Source organism: Miniopterus schreibersii (assembly GCF_964146895.1).
Source record: "Miniopterus schreibersii genome assembly, chromosome: 6".
Lineage (NCBI taxonomy): Eukaryota > Metazoa > Chordata > Mammalia > Chiroptera > Miniopteridae > Miniopterus > Miniopterus schreibersii.
In genome coordinates, this window is record NC_138107.1 from 10836587 (window position 1) to 10849112 (window position 12526).

The 12526-nt window shown below is 43.9% G+C and overlaps 1 protein-coding gene across 2 annotated transcripts in view; it reads right to left on the reverse strand.

Annotated features, from left to right (window-relative positions):
- Nucleotides 1-12526, reverse strand: part of KIF6 (kinesin family member 6) — a 335606-nt gene that overhangs the window by 234017 nt on the left and 89063 nt on the right. For both annotated transcript variants that reach the window (XM_081140158.1, XM_081140157.1), the window contains exon 6: nt 7184-7313. In XM_081140158.1, the coding sequence (XP_080996284.1) occupies nt 7184-7313 (130 nt within the window). The remainder of the gene's footprint in view (nt 1-7183; nt 7314-12526) is intronic.

The window sequence follows — 12526 nt, forward strand, 5'->3', positions numbered from 1 at the left end:
CACCTTTTATAGTGTAGAATAAATATCTGTACAACACCTCCCCCATACTGGCCTATGTTCTTAGATCTCATCACTCTAACCAAAAGATCATCAGATTTGCGTTTGAAAATTGTGACCCTTTCTTAAAGGGGAAACAGTATCCTGCCTGAGGTTGGAGAATATATGTGTTGGCTCTCAGCACCCTCCCTCGCCATAATTCAAATTTCATAGTATTTGGCAGGTTTCCTCTTGGCTTGAGGTTATGCCTGCTTCCTTGTTTCTCTGAAGATGACTTTCATTCCCCTCTTTTTTTCACATTTTGTTGCTCTTGTTGGTGAATTTCAATAATAGGGAGTAGAGTAAAAATTACTTTCTTCTGCTATGTTTAATCAGAAATGAGAATTTTAAAGATCAGAAGGAACTCCAGAGCTAAGTTTTTACAGCCAAAAGGATTATGTTTCTGTAATCATGTACATAGGGTATGTACATTTGAACATTCTAATAATGACTATACCATGCCACTTCACTTATTTAATAAATGTTTTAGATCTCAAAACTGATGGTTCATGCAATAGCACAAATCAAATTACATGAGAGCAGAATGCAAACTATGTTATAACACAGAATCACCATTTGAAAATGTGTATTTCTCATATGTAAAATGTAAAAAAGAGAAATGCCTGGCATATAGCATGTGCTCAAAGTTTAAGTCTGTTTCCTTCTGGTAAGGATATACAATAGACAAGAAGAAGAGGTTATAGTTGTTAACACATCTTCTGCTAAGGCTTCTAGCTGCCTATTGGGACCTAATAATAAGAGATGCTATTCATATTATAATAAAAGCAGGGCCAAAAATATTTAGCCTGCTGTGTATTTTGCTCTTCCTGGGTTCACAAATCTTGGAATAAACTTAGTAATTATTTACAACTAATATACCTTTCAAAGAGAAGTCTGTGAGTATGTGGTGGTCAGCGTCCCTCTGATGGTGTAGTGGAATGTGATTCTGGAACACTAATTCCCACCCAAATACTTGTTTCTCACACACACCACACAAGGAGACTGAGGCCTGGTGTTGTTAACCAACACAACCTAATAGTAAACATACTCTTTCTTTCCTGTATTACCCTGATGTTATCAGACAACATGTCCAATGACAGCTGTTCCCGTAACTGGACAAACCTACTAGCTCCACTCACACCCTGTCTCCTGACTGTCTTTACACATCCGCAAGGTTACACAACTCACACCAAAAGCCTGAGAACGCGCACACTCTGAGAGCTTACAAAGCACATCAGCACAACTCAGGTAAATCTAGTGTGCTTTTATTTTGGGCCAAGAAGTAGGTAAGAAGACCTGGGATGGCTCCTGGAAAAATAATTTAGAAATCCCATAAACATGATTGGTAAACTTTTCCAAAAGGTCTGGAGTCTCACAAAGTTTTTTAAGAGTCCAAGTTATCTGTGATGTGCTCTATACTCATGTACTTTCGATTCTGGGCCTGAGATTTTGGGCCTTATCACCTGAAATTGTCAGGGATTTCTCTTCCAGTCAATTCAATAAAATAGTTAATTAATGACTGACCACCTGGTTGCCTGGCACTGAGAGAACAGAGATGTTCCAGTTAACAGTCTTGTCTTTAAATAGTTGCTAGCTAAGAACTGTAGGGTCTTTCCAAGTGTCATTTAATTTAATTCTTACTAAAATCCTACAAGGTAGCTGTTATTACGCTCATTTTACAGGTTAGAAAGCGTGTTTTAGATGGGTTAAGTGGCGTGTCTAAGGACACCCCTGGGAGGGGTGGAGCTGGGAGAAGAGCAGGTCTCTCGGAAGCACGTGCCCTTCGCCACGGCCTGGCAGGGGGAGAGGAAGCCACAGAGCGGGCGCTGGCACTGGCTGCAGGAGCTCACCCGGTGGCTCACTTGGGGAAGGAAGCCAGATGGGAAGAAAGCAAGACACCCCCACGGGCCCCCGGACTTGCCCAGCAATGGCTCAGACTACTCTTTTTTGACCAAGGCTCCCCTCCAAGCAGTTTCATAGCAAATGCTGTGTAACAGGTACAGCATAGCATTGCTCCTGGATGAACTGAGGTCAAGGCCTACACCAGGTACCTGTGATAGAAGGAATTATAACCTAGGTTATTTGGACACCGTGTTAATTTGCTAGGGCTGCCATAATAAAATACAACAAACTGGGTGGCTCCAACAACTGAAATGGATTATCCCACAGTTCTGAAGACTGGAGTCCAAAAAGGAGGTGTTGGCAGGTTGGTTCTTTGTTCTGAGGACTGAGGGAAGGAGCCGCCCGGACCCCTCTTCTCCTGGATGCCCATTTCCTGTTCACGTGGCATTTCCCCATGTAAGTGTCTGTCTCTAAGGTTCCCCATTTAACAAGGACACAGTTGTATTGTTCAGCAGTCACCCTAACGACCTCATTTTAGCTCAATAACCTCTGTCAAGACCCCGTCTCTCAACAAGGCCAGATTCTGAAGCACAGGGTTAGGACTTTAGCATATGAGCTGGGGCAGGGGGTGGGGAGGGAGACACAGTTTAACCCACAACAGACACTACTGTGAAGTTTCGGTGGAAGGACCCCAGACACTCTCCTCTCCTCCACGGCAGCTTGTATAAGAGGCTGGAGTTAGCCTCGTGATCCACTCCGAGCAACATTATTGCGTCTTAAAATGGACATTTAAATGGCACTTTTATCAATGGAGGCTACTTCTAGAGAGAGGATTCAAAATGAACCTTGATTTTGTTAACTTAGGACAGTTTTGTTTTGTTTTTCAAGATTCAGGTAAAATCCTCATGTTCCAGAAACTTCTGATAAGATTCACTCCTACCTGACGATGACCATCCCCTTCCATGTCCCAGGTCAAGGTGGGAACAATGGGGTGGATGCAACGGGGCACCACATCTCAACTCAAAATAACAAAACACTTTCTAACAAGTGGAATCATTCCTCAGTGAACTGCTGCATGTCTAAGCATGATACCCAAAGCAGAAACCCCAAAATGAAAAGACTGATTTGACCAGATGAAGAAAATAAAACTAAAATAAATTTATAAGATGGGGAAAGTATTTGCTAAATATATGACAAAGACAAAAAATTATCATCCTTAATGTTCATTCATTCAATAATTTTCAATAATTATTTACTGAGCGCTGCTACGTATCGGACTCTGTTCCTAGGAGCGATGGTTACAGGGTGGACAAGACCCAATCCGGGTCCTCATAAAGTCAGCGTGTCAACCAGACCTACTCAACATGCCGGGGGGAAAGCAGATAGGAGGCATAAACAAAGATACAAATGCAGGCGGTAAAAAAGGAATTAAAACAATTTGGTAATCAAAAACACAAATTAAAAAGACTGATATATATATATATATATATATGGCCAAATTCTCAAATTTAGTGGTGCTAGCAAGGATGCAGAACACAGACCTGCTCACAAACTTCTCTGGGAGTGGGTTTCAACAGCTTCTTAATGGAAAACCCCAAACTGTCCCCAACTTTAGCCTGAGCACATTTAAGTGCTAAAATATGCACTCCTGGGCTCCGCTGCAGAGATCCTGAACCCACGGATCCGAAATGGGATGCCAGAAACTGTCTTTTGATTCCTACCGGACACTCGACCGCAGGCTGTCCCCTGACCATACCTGGGCACGGACTGCCATGATCACGGGCGGGGCCGAGCGAAGGGGCCAGCCACGGAACCGTGCGGGACTGACAATCAAGCAAAGGCTCTCTTGTTCAATTAGCCTTGATTAATTGATAGAAACATTTAACTGTAAGACAAAAAGTCTCAAGTGGATGCCATTGTAATTAGCCTAGTTATTAATAACACCAAACATTATATGCATGTCACTTGGGCAGCTTTGCCAGAAAGCTGCGGCTCTGCACTCCGCAGGGGACCGTGGGCTGTTCCCTGCAGATCCTGGGGGAAGGGACCGGCAGGGGGGACAGGCGCGGCACAGTAAGTAGGGCTGCCATGGAGAAGGTACTTGCTTGTCAGTCACACCTGGGGGTGGACAGGTCATTGGCCAGAATGGGTGTGGCCACTGCAAGGGTCCAAAATTTGGGCTATTGAACCCCCTGAACAGGGTCACGCTCCTGACCTGCGGGCTGGCTCGCTCCTGCCTCCTGGCAGTGCTGGGCTGAGGCTGCAGGGAGCCTGGTGCTAAGGGGGACCCGGCCGCATCACCGAAGGGACACCTGGCACTGGCTTTGCTTTCAGCTTTCCTGAAACCCCAGCTACTCTTCTAGAAAGACTGGAACGGGGCTGTGGAAACGCAGGGATGTAATTCCACACAAATAGAAATCACTTATCCTCCCGTGTGAGTCTCAGAAAACTCTTTTCCTTGAGATATTGTAAGGACCCCGCCCCCAGCACCCGGTGGGGGAGAGGACACCCCAATTTCTCCGATAACAAAGTCATACTTGCTGCTCGTGGGCTTTGACACTGGGTCACACACAGTTCAGCTCTCAATATATTTATTCTCTTTGGCACGGCAATTCAACTTTAAAAAAAAATTTACCCTCAGAATATAATCAGGTCTTATTCAAAACGTTGGTAGATTTACAGAAATTATTTAAGAGCTCTGGATACGCAGAGAGGAAGAAGCTAATCTGGATACTTTTCCTTAAAATGCTGGCTTGAGCGAGACTGTGCAAGGAAAAAGCACTCCACTTGTGTCCCACATTTGCAGACTTTGTTTTGCAAATGTTTGCTGGTTACCATGACAACTTCTGGATGTCTCTGTGTAAATGGGAATTTGGGAAGCTTATTTTTGAAAAAAATAATAGCGCGTTCTTTCTATCCTGGTAACTTGTTCGGTGCTGACAAATTACATTCTGACAGCTAGGTTGTAATCTAAAACATGCCTTTTTAGAGACTGAATAATAAACGATCTCCAGGGATTGACAGTTATTTTTCATTTATATTTTTATGTATTTGCTTTCAATGAATTCAAGAGATTAAACTGAAGTGCTAAGTACTTGCTATCCTTCTTTTTAAAAAAAAATTGTCCTCACTCGAAAACTCTGACACATGTCAGTGTGGTTGCTGCACTTGTGGGAGGTGGTGGAAGGAAAGAACACAAGCTCTGGACCAGTCAGGCCTGGAGCCGAACCCTGGCTCTGCCACCTACCAGTCATGTGATGCTGGACAAGTGTTCTGACACTTTGAGCCTCTGCTTCCTCTGTAACTAAGAATCTGAAATAATATATAAATATATAGTATCTGCCACAATGTCAAGTCTATTAAACAGATTCTCAGTATAACCTAGTAGCTATTCTTACCAAAGGAAAACTGAAAACAGGCCCAGAAACATCCAAAACCTATTAGATTTGGTTTAAAGCACTTAGGCTTCCCACTGGAAAGCTGAATAAATTAAGAAACACAATGCACACCAGCACTATTTGCATTGGACTTCTTCAGGCTTCAGCTTATTAATAACGGTGTCATTAGATACCCCTCAGTACGTAATAGGGAAAGATTGCTGCGCTTTTGTAAGGCGGTGGAACATGAGACAAGCTGGCACAAGGGAAGTCTGAGGTCCTCAAAACTTTGTAATACTTTGAAAAGTTGTCGTCAGCTAAAGTTAACAAACTTAGAGAGCAATGGCCACGCTTTTAAGCTAATAGAGGTCATGGTATTTAAGGGCCAGGAGCCTCAACAACCCATTTCAGACGAGGGGATGCGGTTGTGAGGACAGGCTGAGCCATCTTTCGGGGGAGTCGCCTCGGGAGGAGGGTTGGCACTGGGGCAGGGGTAGGTTCTCCATGGTTTTCCAATGGTATTTCTTCTCTTTCCACATTTCACTGCTGGGCAGGACCCATCTAAATTCTGTGTTTCTTAAACTGTGTGAAGGAGCAGGATTTTTAACGGGGCATACTAAATCTTCCATCACCATACTCCTTAATTCTGAATCTGCCTTTATTCCTTAATCTGTAATTATTGTGACAAATAAGACCCCCCCAGATGACCACGTGGGCAACATGTTGAAGCAAAACACAAATGCCAGTTTTGTACAGCCAAACAAGATATTCTGAAATTGAAAACTATGTAAAGGTCTCCTGAAATGAAAGTAATAGTTTAAGGGTCCGTTATTATATGTGGCGCATAAGCTCAATTTATAGAAGTTAGTCTACTGAAAAGTACTGATGCAGAACCATAAAAAACACCACCACCACCACCAACAAAAGTAAGGGCCCAATCCCCAAACACATGTCAACACCGTATTTTTCAGTATCTGAATTTGGTTTCCATTTATCTATCTTGGACCTAAGGTAGTGCTTCCAGAGAGTGGAAATGGGCAGGAAAAGGGCAGTTGGTAGACTTTCTCAGCATGCTTAGCCTCCCAGCCTATTATCCTCCACACTGCTTGTTATCAGAGACAGAGAATCCGGGAGCACGGCTGGAGAAGGACGCTGCCAGGGCTACCAGTAAGCTGCACATCTGGGGAACTGTTCCCGCGCCACCACCATCACCACCGCCACTGCTCCGTTCCTCTCCCCGCAGTGTCGCAGGATGACAGCTTCATGACCCTCCATCTCCAGCCGGCAACTGGCTGAGGTCGGCGTCTCCTGACCAAGCTGGGGCAATCCTGGCCCCTGCCTTGGGTTCCCAGGTAAAATACAGGTGCCCAGTTAGGTCTGAAGGTCAGACGAACAACAAATAATATAAGTATGTCCCAAATATTACAGCGAAACGTACTCATATTGCACACAGTGGCAGGGTTCCCAGATCTGCCAACAACAGCTGCCGACGCAGAGGACGCGCCCTGTGTTCCCTGCATTACTCTAAATGCTTTATAAATAACCATCCGCTGAATGCATGGAAACATATGGATACAGAAACAAATGCCAACACATGGATAATTTGAGATTAGGAAGAATGGATTGTGTATTTTTAAATTTCAAAATTATGCAAAAAACAATTCATGTAATTAAGACATTTAATGAGTTGTCATTCATTAGCTGCAAACCAATTTGTATAAAATTGAAAAACATAAAAATTAAGAGTCTAGATGTTAGTTCCTGCTCATTAACCGGCTGAGATCTGGGGAAAGCCTTCTCACTTCTCTGGCTCTGGGTTTCCTGCTCTGTAACGTGAGAGTTAGAGGAGACCATCTCTAAGGTCGTCGCTGTCCCTAGAATTTCACTATATCTCCTGCGAATCCAGCTTGCAGGGAACAGGTTCTTACCTCCGCAATCATTCTGTTGGTGTCTCCTAAGAAGAGCAGATTCAGAGCTTCTTCCTCCGTGGTCGCCTGATGACGAGACAGGTTTTTCAGGTGAATGTTCTGATCAGGGTCCTCCAGTATTGTCACCTTCCTAGGGAAATGGGAAGCAACCGGAGCAAGGCACTTTGAGAATGGAAACAACTTGAAGTCTTTTTTTACAGGTTTAGTTTTTAAAAGCTGTATAGTATGATGTCTTGAACTTATAAAATCAAATAACACACGAGACAGCAGACAGTACTCGACTAGCATCAAACACCGACATCACCTTGACAGCACATCAAGTAGCTTTGGGGCTGCAAAATGTGTCACAAGCTCCCAATTTAAAGCCACCTGTCTTTGCAGTCATCAGATCACTAAATCATCTTAAGATGCATATTATCACCGAACTAAAAATACAAATAGATGACCTTCTACCTATGTGTCAGGAAACTTGGCCACCTGTGTCATAATTCAGTTTCTTACATAGGTAAGTTTTCAACTCCTTTCCCCCTTTTGTTCAATTTCATATCACTTTCAATTTATACGACATCAGAAATTGGTTAGCTCAGCAACTTAAACATGATGAAAAACGAGGCATCCGTCACCCCTCTAGGAGTCATTGCCTTGTCTAGTTTTCTTAGCAACGTGAGTAAAAAATTCTCAAGAAGTCTTATAAAAGTTTTGGTTTGTCATTATTCTTTTTATGTCCATAAGATGTGTTTCTGGATCCTGTTTCTTTTACAACATCCCTTTTCCTTCCATTACATCCTTAGTCAGAGCCTTGGGGCTAGAATTACTTGCATCTATTACAACGGCCTTAACGGGCATCCCAGTGTCAACGCCATGTCCTCCCAGGCGCGTCCTAGCCCGGTTCCCGGAGTGGGCTTGTCCATACTCTCAAAGTCCTGTGGCACTTTCAGTGACTGGTCACAACTTGTCCAAGCTCCTCATTCTCCGCTTCAGAGGCCTACAGATTCGAGCAATGCGGTTACTAGAGAGAGTTCCCGCCAGCCTCTTGAGCCTTGTCTTGCGGACTTTCTTAAGAATTGTTGAGGGAAGGAAATCTTATAATTTACAAGGACTGCACTTGCTTGAACATTTGGAATGAAGGGTAATAAGTAAAGGTTGGTATCATCTGGCACTACGTCTCTAAAAGTATAATTTGCGAATAAATATTTGTCACTCATCTGTTTATAAAAACACACCTACAATACCTTAAAAATAAAAGTTTTACAAATACCATAATTTTCACCCTTCCCTTTTATAAGGAGGTTATCTGACTTTCAGATGTAATTTGTGGGCACTTAAAACACTAATCACAGGAAGAAAGTATAGCTCTCCCAGCACATCTGTGACCAATATGTCACTAATTAGGTAGCCCTTTGCCAAGTTTTGGACTCCTTTTAGTTTGCTTCAACATTACCGACTAAGATGGAAAAAGATCTCTTCCCTTAATGAAAACAAGTGTATTTTATTTATTTTTCAACAAGACTCATAAGTAAGCTTATTAAAAAGGCTTAAGAGTTAAAAAATGCTTGGAAAACATGAAGGCATTTTTAACTGAAATGGATGAAGTGTGTTCTATTTTTAGAAGCCCCCTTTACTCATTAAATTTTATTTTCACCCTGATCCTTCTGAAGTGAGCAAAAAGACTTGGCTAAATTCAAACTCTAGGGACATAGAAGTTAGAAATCTTTCTGGCACTGAAAGGTGAACGAAGGTAAGTAATATTGGAAGGAAGATAAACGTATGAAATAATTGATGAGCTAGCACACACACCGAAAAAGGTGAGAAGAGAGTTCCCTCTTTTTCAACATGAAGATAAAGGGAATTCTCAGCTCTGAGGCACAGTCACCTCTGCTACATGTGGTAAGACCCGGACAGATATAGTACTATTCTGTGCAAGTTCAGAAAAGGGAGAGGCGGGTGGCAGGACATGCTTCAAAGAGGAGGGTGGGTGCTCACACTCACTGGGCCCACAAGCGTGAGGGGCACCTGCGGCGTTGGATGTCACCCAGGTCTGCTCACCTGGGCTGCACTCGGGAACAGCCTGCGGAACTTAAGGCACGACAAACACTGGTGCCAGGTCCCCTCCTCAGAGATTCTGATTTGATTGTCCTGCCGCGTGGTCTGTGTCAGAATTTGTAAAAGCTCCAGGTGATTCTCATGTTCAGCCAAGGCTCAGAGCCACTGGTTTCATCTTTCATAACCCTTCAAGGTAGGCACATGGGGAGGAGGTTTCTGGTTCCTTCAGCTTCCTTTCCACCCAGCTCCACCCCATGCCCAAAGGCGAAAGTCACTCATCTTCTTGGTTGTCACTGGAGTCACTCTAAAGCCACATCTAACTGGCAAGGTCACATCTTAAGAGCCTGTCACCTCCATGCGAAGTTCCTTTTCTACCTCCCTGACTGTGCAGCTGATGGTCAACTAAGCCACCCATTAACCAGAACAATAACTAAGGTGCAATCGGGGATTCTGGATCTACCTAAACTGCCACAGGGTTTATATCATTGCTGAGTCAACCTAAGCGACACTAAGGACACATTATACATATATCTCTCACCATTATTTCACTGGGGTAAAAAACACGGCAAACAAGCAACTAAGGAGTTCTGAGAGTGTTCACTTATTAGACAACCAAAATGGACTTAGGGTTTTATGTCTATAGAGTAATTAGGAGCATAAGGCAGATCGTGTTTGTGAAACGTCACCAGCGGCACTGGGCTAAGCTACCTTTTTCTTCTAAATGGCTCAGAGCCTTTGATCTCCAATGTGGCTACTTGAGAACGATTTTGCTTCTATATTTACTTCCAGGTGCCGGTCCAGCTTTGTCACTTTGCTCGGAATAAATGTGCACATGGCCCCCGCTTCTCTGTCTGGAGCTTTCGTCTGTCTTTCATAAGGTAGCACTGCGCACTTCTCGGACTCCTCTGACACTACGTTTCCCTCACTGTGTTCTCATTTCTTGCCCATGGAGGTTATGAAAAGTAAATCAGAAGGCAGGCTGGTTTCCAAACTAGTTTAGCTCTCTCCGGGCCGGGTCCCTGCTTGGCTCTGAAGGGCTCCGTCTCTGGCACCCACGTGGGTTCTTCTGTGCGGCACATTTCCCCGCGCTCAGGATCGCCCCTGCCAGCTCTCCTCCTCCCATTCTGCCCTGGGTTCTGCCCAACCCCTTGGGCAGGAGGCTTTGGACTTTCCCTTATTGCCCTGCCTGCTCTCATGGAAAAATCTCTTTTCACTAAGCTTCTAGCCAGTGTGTCAGCCCAACACTCTCAGGCCTTTGCTCAGAGGAGCCCAGGCCCAGGCGCCCCGGCGCTGCCTCCTGCCTAGGTGGGCTAACCTGGGAGTGGGCATGTTTGGAACTGCCGCGGGAGGACGCTTTCCCAAAGCCGGAGGAAATAAGAACCATTCGCAAAGTCTCTCCTCAAGTCGCTGCCTTCCCTGGCCCTTTCTACCCCTCTCTCTCTCACAAATCAATAGCTATTTCCTGAATCCTTGGTCGCCACTCGATTCCGCCTGTAATTTTCCTGGGCTTGAAAGAGGGCTTTATTAGAGTTTCTTAAATAAACACCCCAATTCCAAGATGGAAACCCCCAAACTATTTATTTGATTCTTTTTGAGAGGGCCTGCGAGGCGTTTTTCCTACAAAATGTTTCTAAAGAGTTTAGATTTCAAACAAAAGTCACTGATAGTCTTAACTTGGACACCTAAGTGGAAAAGTCCTGCTAAGCGTGCTCCGTCTGCTTAATCATGAGGAAGAAACAAGCTTTGTGTTTTCTCTGTAAACAGAGAATCTTTTCCGTTGAGCTAAGTAGTTGGAATGCACAGGCCCTTTCTAACTGAAGACACGTAAAGGGCAATAGCCAAGCTCTCGTTCTCAGGAGCGGAGGCCATCAATGAAAGCACCTCCCCGCCCCGCGCCACCTCCAGAGCGCTCCACGCGCCAGCTTGCTGAGCAGGAACTTGGGGGTCACTGCAATGAGCCTGGCTTCTCGTTTTCATGGTACAGACAAATGTTGCCATGGCGATTTCTTTTTTTTCCTTCCCTACTTGCAAATGCCCCATGTGACTGTGCAGGCAGTGCCCTGCGCCATGGTACCAAGTCCAGGGGGCTGCGATGAATATAAAGAGTTTGTATATTTATTCTGACAAACGTCTGTCAGAGCATCAGAGTAAAGCGTCCTCTAACAAAACCAGCATATGACCACAACTTTCCGGCAAATGGCAGGGGTGCCTTTTAATAATTCACATGAAGGTGCCTTTGGGACTAGAGATAGCCCTGTCTAGGTACCTTGACTCAGAGCAACATCAATAGTGGGCAGGCCTCAAGAAAATGTGAGGGGAACCACCAGGCTCTTCTAAATAACTAGATATGTTTCATATGTTGTAAACGCAGCCTCACTATTTATTTCAATAAAGAGAACATTCTCTGGTTCAGCGGTTTTCAACCTCCTTTTATATTCCACCCAACACACGTTCTCAGGAGCTCTCTATGGTGAAGATTTGGGGAAGAGAGGAGATGTAAATTTCTAGGAGAAATATGTAAGGGGGACCCCTGGGAGCTCCCCTAAAATCTCCACACTTAAAACCCTTAGGACAGAGAATCCAGCTGGCTCTACCTCCTGGGAGTTCACCCCGGCCTTTCCCCTTCTCCCTCCCCGACCCCCAGGGGAGTCACCTTGACCTTCCTCACTTCTAAGCTCCAAGGGCCCTTCCTTTGCCTCTATAATTTGTTTCCTCAGCCCATTTCTTCCACAGATTACTTCTTCTATCTCTGTGATTTTCCAAATAAATGTTCTCTTACAGTTGGAGTCTTGGCTCTGAATTCTTTCCAAGCCGGAATTCAAGTATCGAGGTTGCTGAACCCAGGCGCCACCGGTCTAACACCTGGCATGAGGTTCCTACCACCAACAGACAGAACATGATAAATGTAATGGATATTTTTGCTATTTAACTACTATTGAGATATTTTGAAACCTCTAGTAGCCCAAAATTATGTTTTTTCTTTACAGTTTTATCTAACATTACATCTTTTTATGGATAAGGAAGGATACAGTCAATCACATGACATTTTAGAAATTATTTAATTTAACCTACTAAAAACACGAGGTTCTCTAGCAAATATTTAAGAAAAAATTATACTAATTTTCTACAATCTCTTTTAGAGGATAGAAGCAAAAGTAATACTTTCTAACCCATTCTATGAGGCCAGCATTACCCTAATACCAAAACTAGACAAACACAGTACAAGACAAGGAAACTATAGACCAATATTTCTCATGAACATAGATGTAAAAATCTCAACAAAATATTAGTAAATCTAAT